Source organism: Sander vitreus, chromosome 17 (assembly GCF_031162955.1).
Source record: "Sander vitreus isolate 19-12246 chromosome 17, sanVit1, whole genome shotgun sequence".
Taxonomy (NCBI): domain Eukaryota; kingdom Metazoa; phylum Chordata; class Actinopteri; order Perciformes; family Percidae; genus Sander; species Sander vitreus.
Window position 1 is genome coordinate 14,769,016 of NC_135871.1, and position 27,962 is coordinate 14,796,977.

The 27,962-nt window shown below is 38.9% G+C and overlaps 1 protein-coding gene across 4 annotated transcripts; it reads left to right on the forward strand.

The window, feature by feature from the left end:
- col21a1 (collagen, type XXI, alpha 1) lies at positions 1–27,955 on the forward strand. 4 transcript variants are annotated; one of them, XM_078272402.1, is made up of 29 exons: positions 3–195; positions 7,298–7,425; positions 7,644–8,204; positions 8,392–8,557; positions 8,638–8,866; positions 10,491–10,664; positions 11,949–12,026; positions 13,092–13,175; positions 15,297–15,359; positions 15,763–15,816; positions 15,899–15,952; positions 16,063–16,116; positions 19,630–19,683; positions 19,767–19,820; positions 19,901–19,954; positions 20,274–20,327; positions 21,877–21,921; positions 22,025–22,078; positions 22,170–22,223; positions 23,262–23,315; positions 23,515–23,586; positions 24,129–24,164; positions 24,825–24,869; positions 25,786–25,818; positions 25,909–26,055; positions 26,182–26,236; positions 26,317–26,508; positions 26,584–26,661; positions 26,773–27,955. In XM_078272402.1, the coding sequence occupies exons 2-29, from the start codon at positions 7,329–7,331 to the stop codon at positions 26,958–26,960; spliced, it is 2,883 nt and encodes a 960-aa protein (XP_078128528.1). In that variant the 5' UTR covers positions 3–195; positions 7,298–7,328; the 3' UTR covers positions 26,961–27,955. The 4 variants fall into 4 exon arrangements, with proteins under 4 accessions (XP_078128531.1, XP_078128530.1, XP_078128528.1 ...); XM_078272403.1 differs by having other exon boundaries at positions 10,494–10,664; XM_078272404.1 differs by lacking the exon at positions 7,298–7,425 and having other exon boundaries at positions 2–195.
- Positions 27,956–27,962: the final 7 nt, after the last annotated feature.

The window sequence follows — 27,962 nt, forward strand, 5'->3', positions numbered from 1 at the left end:
GGTGGAGAGGAAGAAGGACAGAAACAGAGAAGACAGAGAGAGCTGCTGGAAAGGGCAGGCTTTCATTCAGCAGAGAAACATGTGCACTTCTCTCTAAATCCAGTTTGTGTAAAACCTGGGCTGTGAACAGTATTGATCACTGGCTCTCAATGAGAGGATTAACAGGAATTCACACAAGGGCTTGGACGCTTACTGGTAACTTTTTGCTTACTTTGTGTAATTTCTGTGAGGCAACTTATTGTATTTCTAAATTTTAGAATTTTCTGTTTTGCAGTTAGAAGTGTTTATGCACGAAGATGCAACTGTCATATTCATTTTACCAGTAGAAAGTAGAGTATTAGAATCTATAGATGCAGTTTTGGATCATTAAAGTGAACCTGTTGGGCGGATTTTAGTATATTTAATTTCTTTTTCAGTATGCCGTGTGTTATGATGTGTTCAGAATAGTAACAGTTTTTGCACTGTGTCAACTTTTGCTTTGGTGTACTCAAGTCTGTGCAGCCGCAGTTGCATATTGAAGACATTAAGCTCAGTTATCAGTCCCTTGTTTGTGCTACTGTCATGCAAAGAATGAATGGAATCAGCTCAATATTCTTTTCCTGGCCATTTCACTTCTCGTAAAAAAGGATTTTTCTTTCATATTCCTTGAATCTGTGCAAGCATAGTGCACGCCGGCATTGCATGCACTGTACAGTTTTTACAGATGGGAGAATTGCATGTATATGAAGAACAATAATATTTGTGAGAAGAGTAGAAAATATCTGAAAGCATCTGAGAGTGGACAGTGATCACACCCCTATGGGCTGGCGTTTTACAAGAAAATATTTAACATTTTGGATTAGTTGAACAGATTCTATGCAGAACAACTGATAGGGCTTGGCTTTCCCTTGTTGCTTGAAGAATTTGGCATCAATAAATCCCCCTGAAGTTGGCAACTGTTCAGCATGAACAGCAGTTGTTGTTTCTGGAATGGAACAACTTCCTTTTGCCAACTTTACAGCAGATAAGAATAACTTCAGCAGTTCAAGTGGAGTTAAAACATGCAGTTACATAAAGTACCGATACAAAACCTTTGTTTTTCAGAGTTCAATAATTCAAACATTTTATTATGGTTTCTGCTAAATGAAAGATGTCACATTTGAAGGGAAGTATAATTTGTTAATCACACAATCTGTGGTCTGATAGTGTCTTCAAAATCTATGTGACTCAATGTCGCCCACCCCGAACAAGTGAAATGTTATCTGGTGAGATGGGAGAAATCATTTGTTCAGCAGCTTCCTGAACAGCATTTCCAGCTGGAACTAAACTGCGAATAACCTGCGAATAACCTAAGTCTCACATCAATGTTTTTTTTTTGCAAAGTATTGCAACAAACAACTGGCTCAACCTAGAATGAATTCCATGTGATAGTTTACAGCCATAAAGTTTTTTTTAAACTTTTTGATTTGCTTAATATGTATACCAGCATTACAGTTCTGCCGTTCAATCACCAAAACTTGGAGATAGAAAGTGTCTGCGCTGCCCCAATAACATTAATGGAGTCTGGTACTAACCTGCAACACAAGTGCACCTGGTAATTTTGCTACATTATGCATGCATTACAACTCTTCGCATTATAGCATAACACGCGTAATGGTGCGTTTTTATTCCTGGGTGAAGGTTGCTTCCCTTCATCATGACTACATGTGTTTGGTCACAGTCCACAGCTGGAATTTCACTGTCTGTTGGTGTAAATGAATTCCATGTGGCTCAAGCTGAGGTGTAGAAACACTCCGTTTGGGGAAAGTCAGTCGAGGGGAAAGTCATCCTGGCTGGACCCTGCCAATGAGGGGTTTTTCCAACAACCTCCTCCAGCTCTCTAGTGGGGAAAAATTCTGAAGCAAACGGCTTGCACAACTATGGCAGCTTAACGCCTCCTTCAACTGTATTACTTCAACGCTGAGTTTACATGGTGGAAAAATGCAGTCATGTTAAAGAGTGGGACCCGTCTTTGGCTGGGCAGGAATAAAAGCATTTGGGAGGCCAAGGGTAATGTCCTAGCCACAGTTTTGTTGACCTTTACGTGTCACAATCAGAAATAGCTATGAGTAAGGTGAAGAATCCGGGGCTTCCTATCAAATTCCTTCCACAAGTCCCGCTTCTTCTACAGTATGCAGCATATCTGCTCTTCATTTGCAACTGCCTCCTTTAAGGATGTCAGCAGTTTCTTTCTTTCATGTGTTGGAAACTACTGTAAAAGATCATTTGATAGAGCAGCCACAGAAACAATCCATGTTAAAATGTCTACCCTCTGCTCACATGCACAATGTAAACAGCTCTTTACATTGTTTCACCGGGTTCTTAATTAATATCACATTTCATCTCTAATTCCATGCGCATGAACATAACCATCATTATACTCTACTATAATGCTACATGTTTGTTTTCACCTGTTACTGAAATAAACTTGCAAAATACAGTGAATAGCACGTATGTAAAATGCCATCATTTTGTATTTGACATTAACCAATGTGAAAGGACAAACTCTGCATTTTGTAACTTGTTGCACTTGCCTTGACATTGCTTCATTCAAATCTCAGTGGGATGTATTTGCCATTTCTGAGTTGGGGGCAAGGCATAACCAAGACTGTTGTCACCAGAAACATAATAGATTTTTTTTTAAATGGCTTAAAATGGCCCTCCTTTGGTTATGTGAACAGTAAAATGTTAATGTCAGCATGCTAACATGCTCACAATGACAATGTCAACATGCTGATGTTTAGCAGGCATAATGTTTACCATGTTCACCATCGTAGTTTGGCATATTAGCATGCTAACGTTTGCATTAAATCATGCAATCATTAGCATTTATAAACTAAGTACATCTGAGGCTGATCGGAAAAGCTGGCTCTAGAAGGAAAATCAGAGGATCACCAAAGTCATTGGGATACATAGGGCTCTTGTCATGTTTCTATTTTGAGCCTCTCTCCTTGAGTCACATGAGGGTCTGGTGAGTCCACACAGCAATCCGGGATGGGAGAAAAACATGCTCTTGTTTATTAGCATTTCTTTAAACCAACCATCGTCTTGGGCGGTGCTAAGCGCCAAGCGGAGTCACGGTGCAGCTGCAAAATAGCCTCTTGAAGGAACCTTCATCCACCTGCCTGTGACCCAGAAATTGATCTCAGCACGCCATTTTGAAGTAGAGTATGTCTCAATTCCTAAAATGCATCTTGAGGAGAGACAAGCAAGGAAAGAGGAGGCTTGCCAGATGAACTATGAGCGAGGATACACAGGTGTCTTTTTGGCACAAGCGACGTACAAAAGAGGCGTGACACACAGCTGGAATATACAAACTGTGCCACACATCATATTGAAAGCATGGAATTTTTGTTAAATGCCTGTTGCCTCGACTCCTCTCTCCTTGTGCCTCATCTTTGCCTCCTCTGCTCGCATTTCAGCTGGGAAGGACCAACAAGGGTGGAGAGAAGGCGAGGGAAGAAATTGAAAATGTACAAAGAACTCATTTCACAGAAAAAAACAATCACAATTACCCCCAATCTTAATCTCTAAAACAAACTGCTAGTGTAGGGTGGTGCAGTGGTTAGCACTGTCGCCTCACAGCAAAAGGGTTTCGGGATTGAACCCGGTGGCCAGCTTGGGTTTTCTCTGTGGAGTTTGCATGTTCTCCCTGTGTTAGTGTGGGAGAAGGCCACAGAGAAGGCCCAAGCCGTGTTAGTGTGGGATTTCCCGGGGTTCTCTGGCTTCTTCCCACAGTCCAAAGACATGTAGGTTAGATTAATCATTGACTCTAAATTTCCCTTGAGTATAATTGTGAGCCCTGTGATAGTCTGATAAGTGGTTACAGATAATGGATAATTTTCTACTGATGGAGGCTCCAGATAAGGAAAACCCTCACATGGGTTATTTTTGAGTGCATTGTTGGGTATAAGAAGTTACTGTTTAGCTATGCTAGATAGATCAGGTACCATCTAGATAGTTTACATGAGGTTCTTTAGAATACCATCATTTTATCTGACAATCACATAACACATAGGTTATATTGGGACATCAGCTACTATATTTGGACATCTTTGTTTTGAGTCCCTAGTGTGTAGGAGAAGCATTCCAACAGTCAGCTCTCAGATGTACAACAAGGATGTTACTGTGCAGGTGTAGAGTGGGGAGCCTTTAGGGCTGGGCTAGTCTCTTATTGCCAGACCAGCACTGCGGAGGAGGGTCTGGCGAGTCCACACAGTAATCCGGGATGGCAAAAAAAACATGCTCTTGTTTATTGGCATTTCTTTAAACCGATCACAATCGCCTTGGGCTATGCTAAGCGCCGAGCGGAGCCACGGTGCCGCTGCAAAATAGCATCGGGAAGGAACTTGTTTTGGTAGAACATTTGTACGTTCAAAGGTTGTTTTAGTCGTGCAACAGAAAACTTAGATTGAACAGATAGTCTAGCTAGCTGTCTGGATTTACCCTGCAGAGATCTGAGGAGCAGTTAACCGTAGTCCTCATTAATTGACCAGAGTTTAAAATTACAACACAAAGAAAGCGGAAGGTAATGGGACATCCGAAAACGGACATCCGAAAAGAGTGACATTCGGCGGAATTTCCGGCAGAGAGCAATCCCGGAAGTGGAACTTTGTGGATATTGACTAGGGCTGGGCAAATGCAGCAAGATCATTACAGATTGAGTCAGTAATTCTGACAGTGGCTGTGGCTCAAAGGTAGAGCAGGTCTGCCTTGTGGCTATCCACTGTTCCTAATGCTTAGGATGGATTAAATGCAAAGATTACATTTCACTACATTGTACTGTATAATTGTATGTGAAGAAAAATAAAGTTACTTCTTCTTCTTCTTATTCAAGTAAAGAATGATTGTAGGGCAAAACACCAAGGGGAGGAAGGCTGTTTTAGCAGAGCTGACACAGTGGATACATTAGGAAAATATAGAAGTAGAGCTGGAGGGAGTTGAAAGGTGTTGAAGCAAACCAAAGGAGATTAATCATATGTACAAACTGTTTCACTAATATCCCAACATGTCCTATGTTCAGACTTACCAATGTTTTTGAAACATTTTTCCTGGGTTTAAAATAATGTTACTCCAAGAATGACATGCCTGGTGACATAGGCTGGAGGTTGAGCTGCACGTGACAGTAACTGGTTAAAATTACTTCATCCACAGATGGGAAGGAAGGTATTACAATTGGTTTTATCCATTAGCGAGGGAAATTCTAGGAGTGAAGCTTTTCTGGGCTGGCGTGTTGTATTTAGGCCAAGGGTGGGCAAAAGCTGGCAAATGGCAGCAGATTTGAGGAAACAGCTGATAATCCCACAGGAAACAGTGAGCACTGGTTTAAGGGCAGTTGTGGTCAGAGGTTCAGTGAATTGTTTATTAAGTAAAGCTGACATGTGAGGATGTGGTGGATGAGGCTTGAAAGGAAAATGCTTAGGTGTACTGAAGCTGTGCAGCAGGATTGGAGAGATAAAGTGTGCCGCATGGAGGTTGGATGCAGAGCTCAGAGTACAACTTTGTAGTGCAAGTAAGTGAATTAGGGATTTGTAGGTAGTACAGCAGTGTCTGTGGCAGCAGTGGGAGGTAGGAAGTGATTATAACTTAGGAAAAAGCAAACATGGGCTGATGGGATTTGCACTTGATAGCCCCAGTGACAGCTGCCTGCAGCTGTTTTCAGCAGTAGCTCTGACAAACCCACTGTACACTACCTTCCCAGCACCAAACAGCAGACAGTTAGCGACTAGCTGGTGAACATATTGGAGCATTTAACAGCTAAAGAGCAAGATATTTTTCTCAGGCGTTGGTAGAGATAAAAAACAGAGCTAAGTAGAGAGTGAATATTGGACTAAGGAGGTAGATGGTAACATGACTCCAAGTGAGTACTAATGTTGGATATGTAAATAAGCAACTGTTTGCTAACAAGTTCGCCATATCAACTTTATAAGGTGATAATATGTCAATGTTGTTGCACTGCCCCCAAGTGGCCAACGAATCAAAGAATGCAGTTTTGTGTAATAAGAAATATACATATTCTGCTGGACCTGTGGATTAAACCATAGTCAGATTATTTTGTTTTGTCTCAGATTATTTGTTGAGCATCTTTATCCATTATTTTGACATTTGGCAGCCATTTCTCCCACTCTGTTATTTTCTACCTTTTGTATATAGATTTTAATTACCACAAACAATGAATGGACTGTCCTGTCTGTTGTGTGCTTGACTTGGGCCTTGACCTAAGTGCAATGCATACAGTATTGCTTACACCAAGTCAGCTTGTATGTGTGCACTCCTCTGTACTAATGCTTATTCTGAAAAATGCACAGCTCAGTTGATGTGAATAAAGACCTGTCCAATTCCTGCTATAAAACTGTTACCTAACCAATAACAACCAGTAACATCAAAGTAATTGTAGAAAATGTTTGCAAATGACAGAAATTATTACAGTTTGAATGTATCCTGCTGCTGTGCTTGAGTCATACACATTCATACAAGCTTAATTTTCATCTAACCCTTAAAGCTTTAGTGCATAACTTTTTTATATTAATGAGCGTCCATTTCATTCAAGCCATTGCTAAATGAGTTGATACAAAGCTAATTAAGACTATCAGCTCCACACAACTCTCTGTATTTCTCAGTATGGCTATGTTTAGAAAATGGCGACTTTCGCGCACAGAAAATCGAGCGAAGATAATTACCTCTTCTGAAGAGTCCATCACATTTTTTTAATCCTCCGTGTCCTTCTTCGTTACAAGCAATTGCGTAGAGGAGGGGTGGGGGTGGTGCGCGATCACGGAAGGCTTGTACCATGTGGATGCACCGAGTTTTGTTGTTATTACTTGAAATTCCTGATGGGGGAGACATAAACTACGCACTATAGCTTTAATGGATGGTTGATGATGAGGTTGATGCATTATCCAGAGAGATAACATTGTCTCAATGCACAAATACTGCTAATTTGCATGTGTATACAACGCTTGAATCATTTATTGTTTGAATTAATTAATATTTTGCAGGCCCTGGCAACATCCTTGTCATGTAACTCAAAGTATCACACAACCTTTATAATCACTTACTGTGAGTGTGCAACGGCAGGTAGTGGGATAGTTTTTTGTTTAAATATGTGGAGAGGGGATGAGCCAGAATAAATGGCAGCCAAACAATAATGGAAAAACAATAATCTGAGACATTAACGTCTGTCAAGGCAAGAATAACACAAGGACCACATGTCACAAATGCTTGCATTGTCCTTTTTCTTTTCCCTTCAATACAAAGCATGTTTTCCCTTTCCCTGTAGGTGCAAAATTGGAACTTGGTACTGCTGCATAATGGGTTACAAAGCGGCATCCATGCATTGTGTCTTAAGATGCCTGTGCTTCATGCTTCTCCATTTGTTTAGTGCAGCTCAAGATGAAGACTTAAGAAGTAAGAGTGCTTCTGTCTTCATTTTCTCACACTTTGTTATGCTTGTTGTCCATACATTAAACAACATACATACATCAAATTAAATCAAATGCATACAACTGGCAAAGGTGGTTCCATGTACTGTGATAGATGTTATTTCATGTATTCCATCAAGCTAGATAGGATTTGTTGAAACCATTATTTTACACTGCTGATTGTTCATTTCCTGTCTGCTTCAGGTTGTAGGACCGCACCATGCGATTTGGTCTTTATTCTAGATGGCTCGTGGAGTGTTGAAGATGTCAATTTTGAAATAGTAAAGCGTTGGCTTGTCAACATAACAACAAGCTTCAACATTGGACAGAAGTTTACCCAGGTCGGAGTCGTCCAGTACAGCGATGACCCCGTTTTAGAAATACCTCTGGGGAAGCACTCCTCTACCAAAGACCTCATCAAAGCTATGGAGTCCATTGAGTACATGGGGGGAAACACAAGGACAGGGACAGCCATTAAGTTTGCTACAGACAAACTGTTTGGACTGTCTGAGCGTGGCCCATCAGGCATTTCCAGAATTGCTATTGTCCTCACAGATGGGAAGTCTCAAGATGAGGTTTTGAAAGCGGCAGAGGCAGCAAGGAAAAAAGGAGTAATTCTGTTTGCAATTGGTGTTGGGTCAGAGACAGAAGTGACCCAGTTGAATGACATTGCAAACAAGCCATTTTCAACATATGTCTTCTCTGTTGAGGACTACAAAGGTATTTCCAGGATCATACAGGTCATACGACAGAAACTGTGTGAAGGTAAGCAACCGCTGATTAGTGCTGTTCCACTCAAATATTATCAGGTTACTTTTATGACAGTATTAGTGGTATCTCTTTACCTCAGACTACTCCATATGTCCCTCTGCCTCATGTCCTTCTCTCCATTATTCTTTACTTGTCCTTATGTTTGTCTATTTTTCTATTTTACTGTGTTTGTCTGTTGCAGAAACCGTTTGTCCAGCAAGAATTCCCGTAGACTCCCGTGACGAGAAGGGTTTTGATATTCTGTTACATTTAAATTTGGCTAAAAAAGCAAAAAAGACACAAGGCGCATATTACGGCACTAAGGCCTACGAAGTGACACCTCGTGTTGACTTAAGTGAAGCTACACGGTAATCTCCTTGCTTTTATTCCTTCTTCATCACAGCCAGTGTATTCACAAGTTGACTGACTTTTACATTTGGTCATCTAGGAACCTTTTTCCTGATGGCCTGCCTCCATCATATGTTTTTGTGGCCACACTGAGGTATAAAGGATCAGTGGCAATAGAGGAGTGGGACGTGTGGAGAATACAGACACGTGATGGGAAACCTCAGATGGCGGTGACTCTAAATGGTGTGAAGCGCACCGTCATGTTCACCACAACCAGCGAGTCAGCAAGTGGAATTCAAACGGTCACATTTTCACAACATACAGCAGGGGTATGGCAACACTGTATTATTTCTTTAAAATAGTCTTAATTGGGCACTCTACTAGAGAGTACTACACAGTTGCATAATGTCTTCTGTGGCTGTGTGGGTGTTTACCAGGCAGAGAGTTTTCAAACAAAGAGACACAAAGTTGCATTATGGGAAATGTAGGATCTATCATATTTACTAAGACTAAACGTAAGGATATCTCGGCCTCTATTGCTTTGATTTTGTGCATTCTTATTTAATCCGTCTCTTGTGTGTCCCCCAATGTTTTGAAACTGAAATAGCTGGAGTACACCTCTTAAACTGATTCTCAGCATGAATGCTTTTAGCTCATACTGTATGATACAGTTAATGGTATTGAAATTGTATTACTCTGTTCATTATTATATATTATAAAACAATCTGGCAGAAACCTTTTTGAATCAATGCACCTTGAAGGTTTAAACATTTTCTTTCAACCACACACAATACCTGTTATGTAACCAATCAATCCTAATCCTTCTACTGTATTCACACAACCAGATGGCTTGCATAAGCTTGTAGAGCTTCAGAAGCCTATTCAACCTTTACAAAAGTAGAAGCTGTACATGGTTAGCAGATTGTGTCCTTTACTTGCCCTTGAGGAAGTAGGACTAATTGAACTCTTTTGTAGACCAAATAACTGTGACGTCAATCTAACACAACAATCACTTCCAGGTAGACAAATAGCACTTGATTTAGGTAATAATGTTTTAGATGAATGAGATGAGAGTATATCCAGTTGTTACTCATCCCCATTTACTCAGCGCTGTTAAATTGTTCAAAATGTTAAAAATTTGTTTATTATTAGGATAAACCCCTTGAGATGTATCATCTCATTTTCGAGGGGGTCCCAACATATAACACAATCATTACATAATAACAGAGAAGTGAAAAAACAAAAAAGAACAACAACAACAACACATGCATATGTTCATCAATACATTACAACCACCAAATGGCCAATAATAAGTAAATAAGTAAACAGTAGAGTATGAGTGAATTTCTAACTACAGTCAAATATAAACATTAGGTATGGACAGTAGGCATAAGGATTGCCTGCATCTTTAATAACAATGGCAGTTCATCTTAAAGTGAGCAGACAGGGCATGTTTAAACAAACCAAGTAAAGAAATTGATCTTATTTCCACAGATAGATTATTCCAATCTGCTGGAGCCCTAAAACTTAAAAGCTCTTTTGCCAATTGTTTTTTTTAACTCGCGGGACAGAGAAGTAGAGTTGAGTAGATTTGTATGTCTGTTCTACCCCAAAGTTATTGTCAACAAACATTGACACCCAATTGACTATCTTCACTGTAGTTTATTCAAAAGCTGCAAAAGCACACAGTCTTTACTTTAAGATGCCACAATATTTTGAATAAAAGTTATAGCCATGACTACTTTGTATTGTTGAGGTTTTAACACATCAAACTGCCCTGTTTAGTGACTGAGCTCCTTCTGCTTCCTGCTCTGGACAACAGTTGTACACACCAATGTACACACTCCCTCCAGGGAGAAGATTGTTTTATCCTGTTTTGTAATGTCTTTATCAGCACACTGCCAGCCCTGTATTAATGACATTTATTTTCCTCTTCTTTTTCTATGACAAAAGAAGCTGTTTGATGAGAAATGGCACCAGCTGCGACTGCTGGTTACTGAGGAGGATGTTACTCTTTACGTTGATGACCTGGAAATTGAAACCCTATCCTTGGAGCCCCCTGTTGGTATTTTCATCAATGGAAAAACCCAAGTTGGAAAATATGTCAGAAAGGAAACAACAGTGCCAGTAAGTTTATTAACATCAACAACCTTGTTTGCATGAAATACATGTTTGGTTACCAGAAAAGTAATCCGGCAGTATGTCTACTAAAGAGGAAACAGGTTTCTTAATAAGTAGTTGAGCAAACGCAGCACTGATAAATATTTTAAGCATCACACAGTTTATTGGTGCCTCCTGAGAGACATGCTTAACTTTGCGGATAATAAATCTTTGGCAAAATTGAGCCTTTTTCTCTACATGGTCTTATTAATCTGTTTTATTTGTCTCAATTGGCCCATTTTGTGTCAAAAATGCTGCATTAGTAATAAATCATAATTGTGCTGTGTTGTAATTTACTCAGCAGAAGGCTACATAGGTAGGGCTTTCAATGCAAATACATCCCTGAAAACATAATATAACATTTTGATGTCATGATAATGCTATGGAAAAGAGGGATAACTGCACAATACATCCTTTTATTCTAAATGTTAATATGATGTAACACTTTTTGATGTGAAACAATACAAATGGACCTTTTCAAATACCTCAGACACATATGTGAGCAATTAAGCAGGTTTGACAATGTTGCATTTGGGTCAATTAGTATTAGTAGTAGTATATAAAGAAAAATATGACTTAATAATAAACAGGATTACATACAGTACCATAAGAACATGAGCTACAGCTTGTTGTTGTGTGTACTGATCCATTGTTATATGGATCATGCAGTTTTAGGCCATTTAACAGAGTGAATGCACTAATGTGAGTATCATTTCTGGATAAACACACTTGTAATTGGAAACAGATGTTTGTAATTGGACCCTTTAAAAGTAGCCTACCACAATGCAATTTTTAAACAACATTACATTAGCAGGAACCAACAGACCACACAAGACATTATTATCATGTTTAAACCTTTTATCATAAACAAAATGGAAATGAAATAAATCATATCTCAGGATCATCTTTCTGCTCACATGGTAACTGAAGTGAAACTGTCTATGGGACTTTCTGGAGCCATTTTACCACCAACATTAACAAAATACCAAATAATGGAAGAATAGTGTAACATCGCTGCAGAACGCTTCCAACACTGAGGGAGGTCTGGCAACATGTAGCTGCTCCGTGCCCAGTAAGGACAATTCAACAGTTGTACAATAGCAATTTCGATTCATTAGTAGCAAAGCACTGATAAAACCAAAACTAAACGTCGCAAAATTACCCCCATGTTTGTTTTGTTTGCTTGTTTGGAGTCTCCAGCAGTGGATGTTGTGTTTTTAACAAGAGTTTTTTTTCTCTTTTTAAATCTAGTTTGAAATCCAGAAACTTCGCATTTACTGTGACCCCGAGCAGAATAGCCGAGAGACTGCATGTGAAATACCTGGAGTTGTAAGTACAAGAGTCTGCTTGGCTCTGAACTTGGTTTTAGTCCAAAAGCAACAAAGATAACTTCTTCTCACCTACTTCTCACCTTGTCCAACTACATCTGTTTCTGCTCTGAAACTCACAATTTCCCCATCAGTTAACTCCACACCTCATACTGCATGGCATAAAATGATTTTATTTGCTTTATAAGTCATCAGCACAGTGTATTATAGTATTGTGTAGTAGTAGTAAGTAGTGTAAACTCAGCATATTCATTTCAAGACACATCTGTTTATGTATGCATAAAATGATTTGTTGGAGTGGGACCCGTAACTCAGCTTCAAACATTTTTTTTTTTATTGTCTGCTGGCTCTAACTGCGTTTGTGAAGCAGTGGCCCATTGTTATGTTGGCTTCCAAATTGCTATAACCACAAAACCAGAGCCAAATTACAGTTTTTAATGGGAGGATGTGGGTTGAAAACATCAAAAGAGACAGGATGAGTAGCCTAAAATTACAAATTCTTTCCAAGTGTACCACTGCTTTTCTCCTCTCTCTGTGTGTTTTTTATTGGCTTATTTGCAATGGAATCTCAAAGTTCAGTTATCAATTTCCTTTTGATGGATGACATTTGATTAAAAAACAGAAGGATGTCCAATTTGCAGTGTAAATTTTAGTTTATTCAAAGTAAAATGCAGATGGCTTTTGAACACACCAGGTAGGGTAAGCTTTTGTGATGTAAATGGTTAATATACAATGATTGAATAATGAGTTTTCAGGTTTCAGCATTGGATTTTGTGACTTTTACAAACATTAGACCATTAATTAATATAATTTCTAAATATCCAAGCAACAGTCAAAAACTCACAAAAATATTTACAATCGTAAAAGACTAAGGAAACCAAACAATTATTCACCTTTAAGAAGCGGGAAACCAGATAATTGTGGCATTTGTTATTATAAAAATTACCCAAAATGATTAACTGCTTATTCAAATTGTTGCTTATAATTTTCTGTCTTCTGTCTTGAGTGACTTATCATTGCAGCTCTAATATGTATAATTCTGTATGTTTGGTTTGGTTCATTACAGTGTGCCAACAGTCCTGATTACACTGAACCAACTCAAGAACCTTGTGTTTGTCCTCCTGGACCCCCTGGACTTCCAGGAATAAAGGTTGGTTATTTAAAAAAAGGCCTCTTTATATTACCTTTCATTATTTATCTTGTGGAATTTTGCTTTTTTAATATACAGCACATATCGTGCCTGCAGAAATGAATGCATAAAACGTGCACATACAGTACTTCTGTATGCTGCAAGACATCAGAGAACAGAGCTCAGCCTTGTCCAGCTCCTCAGTGTTCAGACAGTTGCATAAATATTTACTTTAAACAGTGGTATTCTGTTGAGATTAAACAAGATAACAATAATTAATCTTTAACAATGTTGGTTTATGTGTAACCTCAGGAGTGACAAAGAGACCTAATGATGAAGCACAAACTTTCTCTTCCTCGCAGCTTAGCCTTGAGGGAATGTTTGCTGAATTCCCAGTTGATGTCTAAATGCTGCTCTCTGTGTCGGATAATTATGTGATGAACACATGAGGTTGCACTTTACCAATAGGTCAAATCCAACTACAGTCGTTACAGTCTGCAAACACAGGTTTCCTTCTTGCCATTAACAGTGCTGTGTGGGAGGTTTTACCACTTTTATCCCTTACAGTAAACACACAGTTACCTGCTGAAAACAAATTATGGACGCACCAAATAGCCTCTTTTCTCCAGTTAGGCAAATTGCAGCTTGACATTGTGAGGAAAGTTATGGTTAGCCTTGTAAGATCCTAATGTGCTGTTTGCTTGAAGCAAACCAGACCGCTGTTTAAGATAAACACAGGTTACAATGGAAAATTACCAAAATAGGAAATAAAACCTACGTGCTCCCTCTTATTGATCACAGGGTACCAACCAAATAATAGCAGCCACGGTCATAAAAGCCTTTACACACAGACCTCAGAGAGATATTACATTAGCAACAAGACTCTTGGTTAATAAAACCTACTTGGGTTCAGGCATGTTTGTGTTTATAATGTCACAGCAAAGCTTTTACTACATTTACTAATAGATCCAAAATGCTGGGACCATTACAGGCTTGCAGATGTTCCTTATAACCCCACATAGTGTTCAAGATCATCTTACATTACATAAACTAACTCAGCATGGTTAAAAAAGATAAATTAAATCAACGCCAGAGAAAGCATATTGTTACCAGAGCTGTTTCCACACGGATTTGTTTATGCTGCTTTAAGGTTGCATGATAGATAAAGACATGCAAACAATTTGCTTTAGTGCTTTACATTAGATTAGATTAGATTAGATTCAACTTTATTGTCATTGTGCAGAGTACAAGTACAAAGACAACGAAATGCAGTTTGAGTCTAACCCATAGACTGTATAATATTAATGGACAGCGCATGTGTGACGTCAACCATTGGTTTGTGGAGATCTGCTATGAGTCATTGAGTTTGCCGTTACGGGCGCAGCCATCCTGGTTGCGGATGTGATGATTTTAGACGAGAGGGAGGAGTGAGGGAGGAGCCCTTACACTCTACGTCACATTACACACTTTCACTGGCAATCACATCATAGCCACGCCCTAAAACACCCCCTGCTTTATCGCCGATTTTAAAATCAACGAGACCATAATTCAAAACATGAACATCATTCTGTGTTGCAGAAGACTTAAAACTAGTGATTGAGACCATAAACTCATTATGAAAATGTTTACTGAGTAAATAAATCAAGTGAGACGTAGGCTCATTTTCTCATAGACTTCTACAGAAACCGACCTCCTTTTGCAACCACACGTGTCGCCCCCTGCTGGAATTCAGATAGAATGCAGGTTTAAGGCACTTCCACATTTGCAGCACTTCGCCGAACCGGATGCTTTGTCCATTAATATTAAAAGTCTATGGTCTAACCAGAAGTGCAAAAAAAGCAGAAAAGTGCTATGTGATATACAAAGTATAGACCGTTGGTGCATAGGCAGGACAAGAAATATATTGCAGTGTTATAAGAGCAGAATAAATATGGCTATGTAATATGAACAATGTATGAACAACATGTACAGATATGTGCAATGTAGTAGCAGTGACATTATAATAGTAGTAAAAATAATAGATATATGCAGTATTAGCAGAATATATAATAAGAAAAACAGAGTAAATACGGATATTCTGTATGAACCAGTGTCTCTCCAGATTCTGCTTTACATTATTACATTACCTTATTCTTTCTTTAGGGAGAAGAAGGAAACACTGGCAAACCTGGTCTGCCTGGGCCTGCTGGTGCTGATGGTAAGCCTGTGAGTACTACATAGTTCAATATACAAACATACAGATCATAACCGCCAACAACACAGCAGCATCCATGTCTGAGAAAATACCAAAACCAATTGAGTTAATGTACCCATTAAGGCATGACAGTTTCTGCTTGTTAGTTCTATGAGGTCAGGACTGCTTCAGTAGTAAATATACTTATTTACTCATTATTCCAATGGATAAATAAAAAACATCTCTGATTATACCACTGGTTGCAGCACAGTGGTGATTTTGTGTGATGAAAGCCATCCAAAAGTTAACCACGTTCTACGGCATGATGAAAAACTCATTCCGCAGCCTAGAATCATGCACACAGTTGAGGTGGGTTCAAATGTTAAACCAAATGTGTGCATCTCTCGTCTTTTTTTATTTATTTTTTATTTTAAGGGTATCCCTGGCATTAGAGGAAGTCCAGGGCTGCCAGGTCCAACAGGAGTGGAGGTAAAGCAAATCTCACTTAATATACCATTAAATCCAGCATCAAGACAGAGAATTTAAAGCTGCTTTCCTTTGTTTCTGTCAGGGTCCACGTGGGGCAGATGGGTACAAAGGCGAGCAAGGGAGGCCGGGTGTTTCGGTAGGAAGGTCAAAAAGCACATTTGTGGCACAATCGGTTTCATTATCATGCCGTTGCACTAATTTGTGACCACTGAGAACCACTTTTGTAACGCAAGTCTGTTCTTTCAGGGTGAGAGGGGTGTGCCTGGATTACCAGGATCGCCTGGACTACCAGGAGAGAAGGTGGAAATGTTAATTATTCAAATGTGGTGATTTCTGCTTGATAACACGCTATCCAGATGTTGTCCAATATTATTTATCTAAAAGCATGTAAAGTGAGTAAAATTGCTGAGAAAAAAAAAGATTTCCGTAGAAAAAAAGACAAGCGACAGTTAAAAAGTAAAAAACACATACTACATTTTCAAGGTAAATCTTTTTATGAGATCAAATGTAGGATTAACAGGAAATCCCTGCTAGACACATTAACTTTAAACTTTTGAACATCATTGCATCAATCACTCTAGAAACCACATGTTATGAATATAAAGCCAGATCCCCTGGGAGAGTAAAAAGTACAACTTCTATACTGTGGGACAAGAGCGCTTTTCAGAGATAGTACGAGCGAGGACCATCATAGACGTTTTAAATGAGTTCATATGTCCTGACTTTTGTTCTGCCCTTACCTTAGAAAGCTCAAACGCTTATTTTTAGAGAGACTGTAGACAAAAAAAATCAATAGAGACTAACAAAACAGAGCACACCCCCAGAGAGCAGGCTATATGTCTTACATGGCTATCAGTTAAGTAAAACCTTGAAATTCAGTGTGACCAACTTTGCTTCAGTGCCCACCGCCTTCTACAATATGGCCTTATATTGTATAGGAGAAAGCAAGAATGTGAATGAATCTTCTTTTATCAGATAAAACCTGACCGCTAAACCTCTTTAGCATTCAAGGCTTTAGGGTGAGAATCTCCAAGCCTCAACGCCCCTTCAAAGTATCAGGATGTAAAAAAATCAATACACTATCTAAAGGCAGACTAGCCCACAGTGAGTGTTGCCTCAGCTGGATAAGTGCCTCTCCCACTGTTCAGTCACACAGATTACAAAACATACATGCAGTTAATACTGCGTGATACAATAATCCACTCTTCAAGGGAATCTGCTGATAATCCTTGAATAAACACAGCATCAAACAAAAGCAAGCAGTGCCCAAATGATCCAGCAGTTTGTGTTTACTGGGTGCTATGAAGGCCTCAACTACAGTAGACTCAGCAGACTCGAGCACAAGCCTGACAGTCCTGCAGCTTTATCCAGAACTTTTGTATGTGTATCTAAACAACATTTTGCGTTGAGCATTATTTTGAGGGACAATGAGGTAATGCATCCTGTCTAGATTGCATCACCTCTGTCATTTCATCCTACCTTGTAATGACTTGTGTGACCACAGGAGGTTCCTGATAGTTGGCTGAAGTTAGAGAACAATTCAAGCAGTTAATAATATTTTGAAAACTGTCGCAGCTGTCTGCAGACAGACATGTCTGCACCTGGAATGAATCCTCCCATAACATCTGTCCCATTATTACAGTTTCCCCTCACAGGTCCAGCATGTGTCAAATTAAGTTTGTATAAGTGCTTGGACTGTCTTCTCAACGTTCTTTGATTAGGTAAAATACTTTGGATTTTGGCCACACACACAAAAAGGAGAACACAATGGGGGACTGCACTGCTTTAGATCAGGTGGATTTACTGTATCTTTTTTATCCTATTTCCAGCAACGCTTACAGGATGAAAGTATCATGACTTTTACTGGTCTGTCAAAGTGCTCTTTTAAAATCCCATAATAAGACATCTAATTAGTGTAATGGTCTGAGGCATCATGAATGATGAGATGAGCATCTAGAGGGAGTGCACTGCGGGTGATTTTCCATCACTTCTTACAAAGAAAGACAGCTGCAAAATATGTTTAAAGAGCAAGTTCAGAAAAGCTCTTGTCAAATAGATTCTACAAATAGGAAAAAAAAGTACAGTACTGTAGATAAGAAGGTAAATATTTTCTAACACTATATCTATGTATAAAACAATACACAAAAAGTTTAGATGCCTATGGCTCCTACGAATTTCCGTCAGGGCCAAGTAAAAACGCTCCAAAAGTTTTGGTCTACTAAATACCCTTAACGTCTGGGTCAAGAGGTGTTATCCACAACAGGAAAGCTAAAGACTCTCCATGCACCACAGAACAACCAAGTCTAACCAAGTTAGAGGGAATCCTCATGTTGTTAAGTAGGCTATAAGATTTCTTTTGGATATAAAATGCATTTACAAATATATATATAATATATACCTTTCCAAATTGTTCCCATACTGTAAGACCACCCAAGGGTGTTGTCTCATTTTCCTGGCATAGGATCTAGAAAACGGAAACCTAAGATGTCTGCTAAATTAAGTCAGAAGTATATAATTCAAGGACACGAGGAGGAAGGATTGTTAGCCATTTTGCCAAAAAGTGGCTGTGTTTATGTATTCACAGTCTTGTTCATGACCACAGTCATTCATCACCTTTGAAGGAACATTTTATTGCTAATTATGTGGCCATCCAGTCTGTGCTAATTATCGCTGTAGTTCATTAACACATTCCTTTGGACATACATCTGTCTTCCTAATAGGAAACCCACAGCTCTGCTTGGGGAGGGAGCGAAAGCTACTTATCGCATCTTTCCTGCACACATGAGATGCAAACCAGTCACTGTTTACACTACCTATGCTAGCAGCTGCTCATGTTTTATGCTCCATGTTGTCACACAAAGTGGTACTGCCAACACAATCCAACTAAACAGCCAAATGTACTGCCACATAAAGACAAATAAAGCATACACACTACCAGTTGGCTTCCATGACTGTACCTTTACTGCCCCGGCTGCAGCACTCCATAAATACATTTGTCATAGCTTGTTTTGCTTTGACAGAACTGTAGTTATGGCCACAGCTGGAGTGATTTTTGATATTTTTTGATACCAATGGAACATGAACACATGTTCCTGGGACCTGTTAACTGAAAATTTAATTCAGCTCAAACTGAAAGAAACTGTCAACACTTTGACTCAAATGTCTTTTTATTTACAAAATATTTGTGCAAATGAAGCAACAATAAAAATGTTCCCTGATCCCGCCAGTGATAACTACGTCTTTTGGTTTTTACGCTGTATAGTAATTTGTTCCCCTGTGAGTTGATTAGCATATTATTGAATGATGGAATGCAAAATCTGAGAAAACAAATAATGTAATATTCCCGCCTTTTCCCCCAAATGCTGTTGTTTGTTTTTATTCAGAAAATGTGAAAATGCAGTGACGCATCATTCCAATTTTTGGCACCATTCAACAGATACATAACTAACGTCAAGTTTTAGGTCAGCCAGTGCAATTTTAAAAATGTCAGGCCAAATAGTTGCCTAATTCATTGTCTATCCCAGAAAAACAAGATCCCTGCTGACTAATGTCAAACACTGACTGCATATTTGTGACCATGTAGAATGGGTCTATGAAGAGCTGTTGTCCCACACTGTATAACATGTGCCTCCTGATCTGACTGATGAAGAGCTGTTGAAAAAGTGTTTTCCCTCTATTATAAACATGGATGATCCTGTTAAACGACTGGCAGATTTGTCACCATCAGCTTGCATGGCCAGCTTAGGCCATGGAAGGTTTATTTTTGAATATGTCACAGCTAATGATCATTTCAAATCTTTTAACTTTCCTCAGGGCTCAATAGGATCCACAGGAATTGCAGGGTTACCCGGAAAAGCTGGTCAAGTGGTAAGGGTGCAGACAGTCCTCATGGCTACTGAAAATGACACAGGAAATATAACAATCTTAACTGGATGGCATGATGTTTTCAGGGAGAAAAAGGAAGTGTGGGACCTCCTGGGCCACCGGGTTATCCAGGAGACCCTGTATGTATAAAACAATTCAGAATCAAATCCAGAGCTCATGTGCCATTATCGTGTGTAAAAATCCTTTTCTGTGGTTTCAGGGCGTACCTGGGAGAGATGGAAAGGTTGGATTTCCAGGAAGACCTGGTCAAAAGGTCAGTTTGTTTTGACAGTGCAGAACAGTATGTCACAAAGCTCATTCAGGGATTAGGAGAATAATAGAGGTTGGATAAGTGTGCACATTCTTAAAAGACTTTGCTGTTCCCAAGAGTTGTGTTGTTGACGAATGGCAACCATAGAAATGTAGTCATAGGTGTCTCCCTTCTCTCTTCCTAAACCCCATTTGACAACTTTTGTACACATCAAAGTTTAGATAGATACCTATTTAATAAATCCAACATGACATGTCAAATTATAAGGCAATGTGTATAATGATGTGTCAATGTAATGTTTGTGTTTCTGCATTGTATTAAGGGAGAAGCTGGAGAGGGTGGTATTCCTGGTGTTGATGGAAGAGAAGGCCATCCTGTGAGTTGTAAACAAAGACATTACTCATTATGCATATTTGGTATTTTGTAGGTTGTTTGAGCTCTTGCATCTCTACTCGGACGGAAATTGAGGATTTGATGCAAATTGTGCATGAATGAAATTTACAGTCATATTGTGTTAAGATTGGAAGGAAAGAAGAGGGGAGATTTATGTGTGTGGTACTTTACAGTTTACAAATTGTAGCTGACATGAAATTATACTGTGAGTAACGGAAGATTAAAATAGGCAAATACCGTACAAGACCTGATTTTATGGATCACACAGATTTGCATGCATAACATGTTTTACTGTAGTAAGACTGCAGTGTGTTAACATAGTGTCAGCAGTAGACACTACCCCTGAGTACCCCTGACAACCATTAAATTAGGGGTATTTCCCCTGTAGTTCATCCCAGGATAACTCCTTTATGTAACAAGTGGGCTCAGGCTATAATCTAAGGCAGTGAAAGTTACTGAGTGAAGGAATTCTGTGGTGCTCTAGCAAATCTGTTTTAGGAAGAAAGTGTTTCAACTGGGAAGCCACCCCACTGATCATGATTATAAGTGTTGTCCAAGAGTTTGTGATTGGTCTACAAAAGATGAGTCAGTTGCTCCACAAGGCTGTAAGCCATTTTCCCCCCACCAGAACAATAGAGTTAGCGATGTATCCAAGAAGACAGGATTTGTGCTGTACTTCCTCAAGTTAAAACAAGATGAAATTAGTGCTTCAGTGTCGGCCCCAAGACGGGGATTTCTCCACCTATAGGTAGAGTGTAAGTGTCTGGGTGGCTCTATTTATATTTCTGTCTCTCTGCCTGCCTGTCAAATCTATACACTAAGAACATATGTTACTCAAACTTCAGTCTGAGGCAACCACTAAGCATCTGCAAGCATTTATCTCAGAAGAAAATAACCTTCAAAACAAAAAACTAAAGAGGCATTCCAGGGTAGTTTTGCTGCATGTGTTGAACCACATACAGTTTCAATTTATTTAACCATTTACTTATAAAGTTGGATCAGCGTTCCTTCTTTTTCCTATGTGCAATTTAAATAGCAACTACTTTTTCTATTATTGCATTCATCAGCAAATAAAACATTTGCACAGTTCAATTGTAGCACTTAGGATTCATCTAAAGAGTGTACACTTTGTATTAAAACCTCAGACAGTGCTGTGCTACTGCATAGAGCAAGGCAGTTTAAAGAAGAAAATGAAATGAGATATTCTTTCAAAAAGCCCCAAACCATGTTTTTTCCTGTGTACAACTAGCCAACTGTAACTGGGTAGTGTATTTTGGTAGACATTACTTGTCACCATGTCAGTTCAATCAGTTTCTTTTTATTGAGCAATTGGCTAAAATTGTTACTGACCCAATGAAGTAATGATTTCACTTTGAAAGGACGTAAACTGGAACCTGTAGTCTTTCATGCTGCCTTTAATATCAGTTCAGAAACACTGCATATGAAAACATGCAGTTTTATTAAAAAAATATTTTTTAGCATATTGAATATATTGATCAGCAATACAGTATAATATGTTTCCTTGCTACCAGGGTATGCCTGGATTGCCAGGAATTGCAGGCCTGAATGGACAAAAGGTGAGCTCCTGTTCCTAATGTATTTGTATGTGCAAAATAAAAAGATCAATGCTTTTGCATCATTCTTTGTGATAATGTTTGACTGACATGATTTTCATTTCAGGGGGAAGCTGGTTTGCCTGGGTCCAGGGGCTTCACAGGACCCACTGGACCATCTGTAAGTTGACAGCTGTTGTACTATATGTGTGTAGGTGCAGTGCACACCAAAGTGTTCAGTTACCAAAAACACTTTTTTCACTCTCCTGCAGGGTGAGATGGGTTTACCTGGTGCACCTGGTTTAAAAGGACCAATTGGAAACAAGGTAATCATGTATGCCTGGTAAAAAAAATCCCCTTTGAGCTTCTATGAACAGCTGTATTGTCATGCAAAGCTACAATGAAGCTAGCAGAAATAATCACCGACTTTTATCTTACCGACAGTAATCAAAAAGATTTAATAAAGTATTTAAAATGGATAAACTGTGCACTGTGCACTAAAAAAAATGTGAGTTTATCCCCCTCTGCATCCCTGTGGCTGTGAGCGCACTGGCTCAACCTGTGACCCAGAAAAGTCAATACTGCAGATCAACCACACAAGCTGGCATTAGCAGCCGACAAGCTGCAGGCCAGGCCATGTCTTGATTTAAATTGAGTTCAAGCCCAATAAAGAACAGTTAAACATATTACATTATATATTACAATACCAAGACCTATATTATCAAGCCTATACATCATGCATTGCAGTGCACATAGTTTGGATAAGGTTAAATCATTTAAGCTTTCTAACCAACAAGTTCACTGAAATGCCTAGAAAGCTACTTGGGTCAGCAGCATTGCATGTTTTGTTTGGTCACTGTTTTGTTTTTTTACTACACTTGCACAAGTAATGATCTCTTGGCCACACCGGCAGTGCTAAATTAAGCGAGGATCTGGCCCCACTGCTTTAGTCAGTGGAATTTAAGTGGAAATGTAAGCAGTGTGGGCTTGTCTGGTCTGGACGCTCTGTCTCCTAATCACTTTTCATTAGCTGATCTGCCTTAAACAAGCCAATGTGTATTGGTAAATGGCAAGTGAAAAGCTAGTTTATGGGCAGGCAATACTTTGATTTTATGGCTGAGCTTCAGCTTCAACTGGAAAAGAAAGCACACAATTATACATAATTAAACGTCAAGCTGAAAAATGAAACCTTGTTGAAAGTAAGCTATAACTATTGCACGCATCAATGAAAATGAATTATGATTATGATTATGATAAGGAAGTGAAAATACCAACTGCAGTCCAGTCAGTGATATGATGTGGTTTGGATGTTATTTCATTGTATGTTTTCTGTAATATAAGACATGTTTTATTTCTTAATCAAGGGGAATAAGGGTGAAAATGGAAGTCCAGGTATACAAGGAACACCAGGGCCTGTGGTATGTTCCCTTTTAAATAATATAATAGGAACCAGGTGGCTTTATGTCTGATTGAAAATGCTGTAATAATTCAGTGAAGCAATAAAGCTGCGAGTGAATAATCCTGTGTTTATCCACAATAAAAAAAGTTTTATATCCTACAGTTAATAAATAAAGGTGTTCTTTTTTATGATTGGTGTTAAATTGAACACTATTAAAGGGGAGTGCAGGAGAAGCAGGAAGACCAGGTCAGCCGGGGCACCAGGGCATGCCAGGGCTGAATGGCAGCAAGGTATTGCTACTACATATTTTTCTGCCAGTGTTGTAATACTGTCATTCCTTTTCCACTCCCATTTCATCAAGTTGAAATCTCTTCAGATGTATGATTTACGTCAATGACAATTCATAATTTGTAGTTGTTTATAGGTCAGGGTTAAAGCTATAGTGCGTAGTTTCTGCCGCCCCCTTGAGGAATTCTAAGTAATGACAACAAAACTGTCGGCGCGTCCACATGATATAAGCCTTTCGTGACCGCGCACCCCCCTTGGTCAAACATAAAATGTATTGATTTGTTTTGTATTTGATTTGTTTCCCAGATATATCAGATCACATATCCTCAACAGACTTACATCACAATCAGTTTTTTTTTTGTTTTTCTCTTTTGGACATTTGTACAAAAATAAGCCAGATGTGAGTCTTCACTGTAAAAGTAGTAAAAAAAAAAAAAGTATAAGAATGTATTCTGGCAATATATTTTTTTCTGTAAATCATTTGGAATTTACTATAACTAAATATACCATAAAGTTATAATCCATGTCTTTATTTTTTCATCAGGGACAAAGAGGAAATCCAGGTGAAAGAGGAGAGACGGTAAGATACAAGACAAAATTACATTAGTCAAGCAGATCGTACTATGATCGTGTTTACCTCTGTGATGCTATGCTAAAATAATAACTCAAATTGAGAGCTTTGAATAAACCTGAGTGTAGCTGATCACCCTTGGGTGTCAGATTAAGACTGGTCCAAAAGAAATCGCTAACATTGATCTGTTATATCAAACTCAGTGTGGGACTTATCCAACAATTGTTGTAAGGTTGTTTTCAACACTGTAGGCAGTCTACACTGTAAGTAGTGTACTTCTATTAGTTGAGGAATATATTGTCTTTAATTAATTTCACATATACATATATTTCAAGAATCCAGTGGAAATAAAGCCCCATTTATCACATATCGACTAGGGTTTGGAAAATGTGTCTGGATATTTGCTGTTGTACTGACTTCCAGCATGGTTTTCTCCATTATGCTAAACTGGATCAATTTCGTGTCATGACAACAAAATCAACGCTGGAAATGAAACAAGGAAGTGTAGTCATAGTGTTGCATTTAAAACACATTATCACCCATAATTATGGATGTTTTAACATGCAGTACTATCTACAGTACCATGTGTTGCACATACAGTGTCGATGTCTGCTTGGAACAATAATTTCAGATGCTTTCGTGACGTTAATCTAATGATTTTCTCACCAGGGAATGAGGGGTGAAAAAGGAGAGCAGGGTCGGACAGGGGAACACGTGAGTTTAGTAGTGCAAAAAATGCACAATAAAATCACTGATATTTTACTGTATGTTTTTTAATTATTGTATTATATATATATATATATATATATATATATATATATATATATATATATATATATATATATATATATATATATATATATATATATAATGTGCAAATTAATATAAAACTTAACAAAAACGTTTTTATTACTTCCCTCAAGAATGGTCCATGTCTGTTTCTCTTTTACGTAACAAGAAAGCTCAGAAACTGTAACTGAGTTTTAAATGTGGATAGCGCCACCATGTGGCCATTTGTTAAGCATTTTAAATCTTTAAAAACTCCTGAACTGGTTCAGCAACATTATTTGTTTATGGAATTAGGAGTAAGAAGAAGTTTGTGCAATACATATTTCATCTATCCATATAGGCCATACCCTACCACGTTTGTGTACAGTAAGTTTATTTTATTAATTTTTTACCACTCCTTATCCAAACCATGTTTGGTATACATAACATATTTGTATGACCCTGTAAGGCTGATCCTTCCTTGTTAAAATCTTGAAGACATGGCCTAATAGACATCAATTTCTGAAGGCATGCAGGCAAACTCCAAATTTGAGATGATACATATCAAAATGATACTGCAGAATGTGATGCTATTTAGCCTATAGGTGGTGCTATGACAGCTTGACACCCACTAATTGTTCGTGAGTCTGACTTGCTTCACATTTTCATTTATACTGTTAACCATAATATTTAGGCATTCTCCAAATATCCACAAAGTGATCTGGCCTGTCTCCTGATTTTAATGCCAATAGAAGCGGATTTTCTGTTATTACAGTATAACGCACTTTGAGGATTGTGAGGAGGTATGTGCTCTCTGAGTGCTTTCTAGTTTTAAATGACTTATCCTGACTTTCACTGACAGGGCTCCACTGGTCCAATGGGACTAAAAGGAGAGGTATGTTAAGCTGAATGCTTCAATGACTGTACCTCTATCCAACCTGAATTGTTGTGTGTATTGCTAACCCTGGGGTGGTATTTTTGCCAGAAAGGGACAGCAGGGGATTCGGGGCAGAGAGGTCAAGAAGGTCAAATGGGACGGCCCGGACAGCCGGGTCAGTCAGGCCCACCTGGCCCCCGAGGGCTGCAGGGGGACAGCGGTCCACCTGGACTACCTGGACCTGAAGGAAGATCTGTATGTGCGCTACACATTGTGCTAACTTTACTGTTTATAATGGTTATTATGATGTTATACTGTATCTGATATTGACTAACATAATAGATTGCACAGATCTATATCATCCATCCCTTTTTATTCCAGGCAAGTCAAATGTCGGACAATCACATTCGGCAAATCTGCAGAGAGATTCTTCAGTGTGAGTATCAATATAGACGGATGATGTGTTTCTGTGTGTTTACACCACGTCTGACACATTTTCATTGTCAATTATCCTAGCTGAGCTGCCTTTATTGTTGCTGAGTAACCAGCAGAGTAGTTGTACCAGTTGTCAAAGCCAGCCTGGATCTCCTGGTCCTCCAGGTCCAACTGGGCTCCAGGGAATCAGGGGTCTTCCTGGACTTAGTGGCTCTAGGGGACAGCCAGGCCACCCTGGTCGGCCAGGGCACCCTGGTATTGATGGGATAAAAGGTAAAACCTACAGTCTACAGTATGTTATTAAAGCTGTTTTGCAGAAGGCTCCAACAGGTACACTTGTGTTTGCAGGAGAACCAGGTTTCAAGGGTGAGAAGGGAAGCCCTGGTCGAACCACCATTGGAGATCAAGGGCCACCAGGACCTCCAGGTAAAAAATGTGGCTAATTTGGAATGGAAGCTAATTTGCTGGGATACTTTAAAAAAATATTTCATCCACTGTGTACCTTTCCTTTGGACCGATCATGGCTTATCTCCACAGGTCCAATGGGTCCCCAGGGGTACAGTAAGCCAGGTCATCCAGGGAAGCCTGGATCCCCTGGTCTTAACGGAGCAGAGGGTAAAAGTGGTAATCCTGGCATCCGTGGTGAGCCTGGGGTGTGTGATCCATCCATGTGCTACGGTAGCATGATGAGGCGGGATCCTTACAGCAAAGGGCCAAACTATTGACGTAATGCAGTGTCACTGCAGGCACCAGTCTGGAGCTGATGTGGAATAAACACCAATTCTCAGGAAGATCTCATCTTTATAGTTTCTCTCTGTCGTGGAAACAAAACGGACCTCCTCTTAAACCTTTTATGTGATCTCAGACATTCAGCAGAACTAGATCCTATCACATTTTCTTTGTTGGTATGTTGTATTGTTATTCACGTCTTTAACATGCTTTGAGGTTTTAATGGTGTTATAAAAAATACTATATTAATTAATAATTTGCTCCATTTTATACCTCTCTTCTGAGCAGTTTGAACTCATGTGCTTCATGTATGTCTGGATCTCATGTCTCTGGATCAGTGTGGCTGGTGCTTTTTCTCATTTGCCCCCTGGTGTTGCTTCGTTGCATGTCGCTCTCTAAATTCTCACTACACATTGGATGGGTGCTAGATCTTCCATTTAAAAAAAACACACAACTTCTAAGATCTATAAATTCCATGTTCAGTGAATTATTTCACCATAAATGATGTGTGAAATTGGCATGTTTCAGCACAAGACTGTGATTTCCTGTAGCTGATTATAAGCTGCTGTAAGCCTGTGTTCCCCAAAGCATTCAGCCTGACTGTTAAGCACTAAACTCTTTATGAAAATCTTTTACAGCGGTTAATATTGTGTATCACCCAAGATAAAAGAATACTTCCCCCATATCACAATACCCATTAGTTTACATGTCATTTTATTCCAATTATTATTATTCCAAGTTTCACCATCAAAGAGCATGCTGACATTTTAATTTCAAATTAAATGTTGTTTATGTTCCTGAGGCTGACCTTTCATTACTGTAGCAGGTATTTTATTGTTATTTATAAAAGAGTCATAACTGTGTATTTCAGCAGTGGCGTGTCCTAAACAGCATTTGTAATTTTATTATTTTGTCTTAAGGTGACTTTTGTATGAATCTTTGTTTTTTTACTAGAATTAAAACTTCATGATCTTAATGATTTGAGAACTCAGCTTGGT

Excerpts from the sequence above, each read along its gene's own strand:
- col21a1 (XM_078272402.1), top strand. The coding sequence starts at position 7,329 with ATGGGTTACAAAGCGGCATCCATGCATTGTGTCTTAAGATGCCTGTGC. Across the intron at positions 21,922-22,024 it reads CAGGCCTGAATGGACAAAAG|GGGGAAGCTGGTTTGCCTGG; the intron begins GTGAGCTCCTGT and ends TTTTCATTTCAG. Across the intron at positions 22,079-22,169 it reads CAGGACCCACTGGACCATCT|GGTGAGATGGGTTTACCTGG; the intron begins GTAAGTTGACAG and ends ACTCTCCTGCAG.